Source organism: Mirounga leonina, unplaced genomic scaffold (assembly GCF_011800145.1).
Source record: "Mirounga leonina isolate KUSES-001 unplaced genomic scaffold, KU_Mleo_1.0 Mir_168, whole genome shotgun sequence".
Taxonomy (NCBI): Eukaryota; Metazoa; Chordata; class Mammalia; order Carnivora; family Phocidae; genus Mirounga; species Mirounga leonina.
In genome coordinates this window covers 63,615,196-63,621,195 of record NW_023270426.1, presented here as the reverse complement: position 1 = coordinate 63,621,195, position 6,000 = coordinate 63,615,196, and the positions used below count along the sequence as shown (strand labels likewise).

The following is a 6,000-nucleotide window of genomic DNA, read 5'->3' as shown; positions in this document are numbered from 1 at the left end:
ATTTTTCTTCGAGGATCTAAATCTATAATATTCATTGACTAAAGTGTATAAATATAATAATTCAATGTGTGATCAAGCCTAACACAGCTCAGAGTTAAGAGGTAGTGGGTGGTAGAGAAAGCACAGAAAATTGCCATTTACTAAAGGAGTTGTGTCATTAGTCATGTTCCTTTAGAAATGTTCACAAAACAGATAAAGGAGGGCTCTGGGTCGGAAAGGTAGGCAGAGCAAGCTTCACAGGTAATGACAGCGTGGGACAGGATTTCTGTGGGAATCAGCAACAGCGAACCACAAAGACCTATTTCCATTCTCTGCTTCGTGAAGAAGATTCTGTTGCGTTGTATAGAACTGCTATTTCTTGCATATTAAAATAGAGCTTTGTTCTACACGTTGTTTTTGAACTGATGGGAATGTTGGTGACTTTCGTGCGCCTCTTTGTTGTCTCTCTGTCAGGGCGATGCTAGCAAGTTCACACACATATAATAACGTTACATTAATTCCCTGCAGAGAGCAAGCGGAAGAGTTTTCTTTGTGCCAGGTTATTCTCATTCCCATTTGTGGCTTGTGCCACGGGGAAGAGGTTAATTACTTTAAAAATGCACGTTTGATTTACGAGCCGAAATGTTTACGTTTTATAGTTTGCAAACAGTTTCGGACCCCAAATGTGATGGTTGTTACATAATCTGACAGTTTTGTGAGGAGAAACTCTACCCTTACTGGTTTGAGAGAGAGTTGAGTCATATCCTGTGAATGTGAAGCCACGGTATTTAAGCATCACGGGTTCCTCTTACTTTCGTTCCGAGGGGCTGCAGTTCAGAGCAGTGAGTGCTCTCTGTGGAGAGGCTGTTATTGGCCCTTGGGGGTGAGCAGCCTCTCTCGTGAGGATTTGGGAAAGAGAGCCAAGTCTGAATATGCAGTTGTCTCACTGGAATGAAAGATGTTCTGTTTATTTCTAATCAACGATGCTAGACACCTGCAAGCTCAAAAGTGCCTGCAATTTGCCATTTGTTTACAATAAGGTGAGTTCCATATTTTGGTTTATTCATTGCATCGGGACAGCCTGGAATGAATGTGGCAGTTTTCGTATCTGATTATGCTTCAGAAAATGCCTTCTCACAAGTATTGAAGGTGGCATTTGAGATTCTAACACAAGTCATTTTAAACTTACAGTACAATCCATTTGCGAGATACTTAATTTAATAGATTGATAGTTCCTTTGTAATAGTTTTTTTATATAAAAAATGCAATACTTGAGAGGCGGAAACATTTTAGTAGTTTTATATCATTTTAGTTTCTTTTTTTTTTTTTTAAAGGATTAAGTAGTACCAGTCTTTCTCTCTTTTTTTTTTTTTTTTTTTCCCTTTTTGCTATTTTCTGATCTTGGTTAAAGGTGAAACATGCATAAAATTCATATGATTATGCTTCGATCTTGCTCTAAATAACCATAGCTTGACAACTGTATTTCTCCACTGAAATAAAAAGTGGTATTAATAATTATTAGGAAGTTTGAAGTTGAAAAATAATGAGAGCCTTTCGCCCTTTCATATTTGGCTTCCTATATAAGTGAAAGGCCACCATATTCATAAACTTCTGACTGATGTGTTAGCTTTAAAATGTGTATGAGTTTATCACAAGCCCATCTCCTCAGTTGCTCTTGGAGACACTCATATATAAATTAAATTATATGGATAGAAAAATCTGTGGATAGAAAAGTGAATGAGAGGTCTGTTTCAAATTCTTTAAGCTTGCTGCTGAGAGGTTGGGGTGAATGACAGGAATGCTGTCTTGGTTTTTTATTGATTAAAGAAATGACATCAAATCAGAACTAATGCTGGTACCTGGTGTCACATAACTTTGGACGTTCATATTTAAAGCCTATGAATTCTTTTGAGGTAGAAAAGGTGAATTTGATTTTGAGCTGTGAATAGCTGTGAATTTGTAAGATATTAATGAATCGAGGGGTTTTTGTATGTTTAATGACAGTTGGCATTAGACTACTTTCTTCTTGATCGACCCACTGTCATGCTTATAGATTGTTTCATTTCTATTCAAAATTACACTCATTACAAAACTGCTTAATTCTAACTACGATGCAGAAATTACTTTTTGTTAGGTATACACTGAATAATTTGTTTCCACAAAGGTCAGGAGGTCAATGAGCTAACGGAATGCATGTAGTTTTCCTCTTCTTTGAAGGGGAAATTAAAATTAGTCCAAATTCCAGGGGCGCCTGGGTGGCTCAGTTGGTTGTCTGCCTTCAGGTCAGGTCATGATCCCGGGGTTCTGGGATTGAGTCCTGAATCCTTGGGCTCCCTGCTCAGTGGGGAGCCTGGTTCTCCCTCTCCCTCTGTTCATCCCCCACCCCTGCTCGTGCTCTCATTCTCAAAAAAATAAATAAAATCTTAAATAAATAAAGTTAGTCCAATTTCCACACATCTTTGAAGGCAGTATTCCAAATTGAGAAAATAAAGAACTTTAGGGAAAATGACTTAGCACTGTGAGAGCCTTTGGGAACTTGCATAGTGAAAAAGCACATATCCCAAAAGATTAAAATCCAAACTATTATAAATAGAATATTCTGATACCACATCTGTATCAAACTCTACCTTTTTTTTGGTCTGGGCAGAAAGGGAGCTATTCTGGTTGGTTAGGAATTCTGCTTGAGAATTTTTCCTTATACTGTACGTGAATTACTAAATGTCAACAGAAAGAACAAAATGCATCTACTTCAAGACAGAAACATGTGTTATGACACTTTCCATAGTTTCAGATTCTTAAATATGGATTATAATGGCCACACAAACTGTTGTTATGAATTAAAACTCAGACCGACAAAATGTTGTGAAATTAAGTCTTTACAGTCTGCTCTGTTTCAAATATGGACTTAGTCATTTACGACATTGTACAGCCAGCTGGTAATTACCTGGTTAGATAATTGAGACACCGTGTTTCCCTTCCTTCCTTCCTGTGGTCCCCATTCTTTGGCTATATTCTTTTCACTTCAAGAAGGGGTGTGGGAAATGCATGGAGAGAGAGACGGAAAGAGAGCAAACACACATAGTGTACTATTTCTATTTCTCACCTCTCTCTCAAAATGGTTTTGATGAGGAAAGAGGTCAGGTAGATAGCTAAAACGAGTCTTTCGATAACCTGTGGATCTTAGTTACTCAGGAAATCCCTTGACCTGTGAAATGAAGAATAACTGGGAGCTTGCTTGAGAAAACCTTTTTGGCCTTACAGGATTGCTTGCAAAGACGAAATAATTTCACACCTGTTGCTGTATTTTATTAACTGTAAAGTGTGAAACATATTTTTTGAGAATTTTGTTCCTTTGTCTTCCTATAGTAAAGGGGCTGACAAGACATCAGAGATATTCAGAATTCCACTCTGGATTCAGAATATTTCTTTTCAGTAATAAAAGGCTCCATTTTCTCCTCTTTGTAAACTATTTTACTGGTTAATTTCCAGTTTATATAAAAATATTTTGCAAGGATGAGCTCCAGAAATAAAACCCCCAAATCCAATTTTACCTCAGTCCTAGTGCTCCTTTAAAATTTCAAATACCTCAAGGAAAATCGTCCTCACTCAAAAGATATTTATCAAGTGGCAACTAAATTTAATTTTCAACCTAAAGCAACATTATGTCCCTCAACTGAGGACTGCATCAGCAGAAGCACAAAGCATGACATTTTTCCTTTGTTTTTAAAGATTCTTCTTTTAAGTAAGGCTTTGACAGTTTCAAAAAATTTTTTTATAGAGTACTTATTCTGACTCCTGAAAACTAAATCTTTCTGGAAGATGCTTTAGATCCTATTGTCTCTAGTGAATCCTGCTGGATATCAAAAGTAACACACTTGCTGGTAAAAAGAAGCAGTGCTAACTCTTCCACCTACCTCTGAAAATCAGTTTTGAGGATCAAATGAGACCGTTGTTGTGAGAGGCCTGGTAAACTCCACAGAGCTTACAAATAACACTATCACAAAGTAAAATATACAAAATTATGTATTTGGAACAGAACTTGATGTCATCTTACAAATTCTCATTTCACAAAGAAGGGAATTAAGAGCCACTAGAGTTAAAATGGTGCTTTGCTTCACTCAAGCTAGTATCTGAGTCAAGACTAAAGCCTGGGTCTTTCTCTCTGCTCAGTTAGCTAGAAATTGATCAGAAGACTAGCTATTTCTTGAGTTTCACTATTAGGGGTTTTTAAAAAAATAAATAATATTTTTCGAATATTGATGAACATCTTTATTGGAAGCTATATCCCTGGAGAATATTTTGCAGAAGACATATGGCCTTGTGTATAGGTTTCGTGGGCTGAGGATTCTCTGTTGGATCTAGTTTAAAGTTTCGGAATGATTATCAAACTATAACATCTGACCCTTGCAATCTCTTAGCTTCTGCCAAAGTGTCCAAGTCTGTGTACTCATAAAAAGTACACATATGTAATGGATAGGGGTAGATTTTGTAGCTTTTAAAATTGTAGGTAGTATGGTAGATGGTTTTGATATGTTTGTTGAAAGTGGTTAGCAAAAAGAGATTTGTCCGGATGCTTACCCTTAAAAAGAGATTAGGAAAATTTAAACAGCCAGTAAGACTTGCAACGATTTCTGTTAGAGTTGACCTGGCTGTTTTACATTTATGAAACTCTTTTCTTTATCAGGGACATGAGATGGGAGAAAGATGACTTTTCAAGTTACAAAAGTTAATGACATATATCTTACTATAGCCAGGAACACAATGAGTTTATAAAGAAAATTTTTCTTTAAAACCTCTTAGTATTAAGATTGAAAGACCTGTTAATTAAAAATTTTGTTTTGTTGGTGGTATTAATAAAAGTTATTTTTTACCCCAAAGAACCAACACATGATCATCATTTCTTTTAGTAAAAGTGTAACTTATATGAAAGGTGCATGCTATCTGCATATCTTATACTCCAACTTACAGCTTCAGTAAATAAGTGAAATTTATCATCATGCTATCTTATGAACAAATCCTAGCCCTGCTTGGAATAAAGTTCACTGCTTACTTTGATTCCTAGAACTGTATGAATCTGCTATATAGCTATTAGGAAATAAAGGAAAAGAGATGAGCTAAAGAGGTAAGGGTCTTTAAAAACTTTAAAAAGAAATGCAAGGTGATGGTGTGTGGTTTAAGGGACAGAGCCCTTGGCACTAGGAGTGTAGTGGCAGGAATCAATGCTTCTTTGTGATATTGACCCCTCCCATGGTTTTGGAGGTAACCATCTTCTTTTGGTTTTGTTTTTCTGTCTGCAAAGCTCAGGAAACACAAGAAAGCCAGACAATCATTCCACATACCCTGTAGGTGCTTGGTAAATATTGATTAATGATCCTGTGAACATCAAAGTGAGTGAAACACTTTGAACTCATTTGAAGAGTCTATCGATGTGCCATTGGTATAAATGCCAAGGTTTATAAAACATCCCCTTGGGAGAAGCCCAAGGAAGAAAGCTTTGGAGTTGGTTTGTTGGGTTTTAGTTCCATATTAATTGAGAAGAGATGCTCAAATTAGTCACTTGATCTTCCTTTGCTTGAGTCATTTCACTAGTAGAATGGGATTAGTAATATTTATTCATGGCAATTTATAGCATCCGCAAAAGTAATAAATCAAGTTCTATATTCCTCACTCCACAAGTGATTTTGTCCAAGATGAAAACCACAGTAATGGCTAACATTTAATTCAGCCTATATAATACCTTTTTATGAACTATCTAAATTAATTTCTTAAAACCACCTTATGAAATTTGGACACTATTATTATTCCCATTCTCCATCTATCAAAGATAGAGAAACTGAAGTATTTAAAGTGATTCATCCCTGACATCATACAAATGGTTGTAGAAGGACCAGAACTGAACCAAGGCTGTCAGGCTTCAGAGCCACATTACTTGACTACATTTTAGGCTACCTCCAGTTAGAATCCCTTGATCCCAGTAATAGGAAGTGACTGTTATAAAGTGCCACAGAGAGGAAAAGAAAT

General features: G+C 36.3%; 1 protein-coding gene across 4 annotated transcripts in view; it reads left to right on the top strand.

Annotated features, from left to right (window-relative positions):
• The first annotated feature begins 417 nt into the window (after nucleotides 1–417).
• Nucleotides 418–6,000, top strand: part of MCTP1 (multiple C2 and transmembrane domain containing 1) — a 339,516-nt gene continuing 333,933 nt past the window's right edge. For 3 of the 4 annotated variants that reach the window (XM_035014872.1, XM_035014873.1, XM_035014871.1), the window contains exon 1: nucleotides 420–1,019. In XM_035014872.1, the coding sequence (XP_034870763.1) occupies nucleotides 963–1,019 (57 nt within the window). In that variant the 5' untranslated portion in view covers nucleotides 420–962. Of the gene's footprint in view, nucleotides 1,020–6,000 lie in introns of all 4 variants that reach the window. The other variant, XM_035014874.1, reaches the window with a different exon arrangement.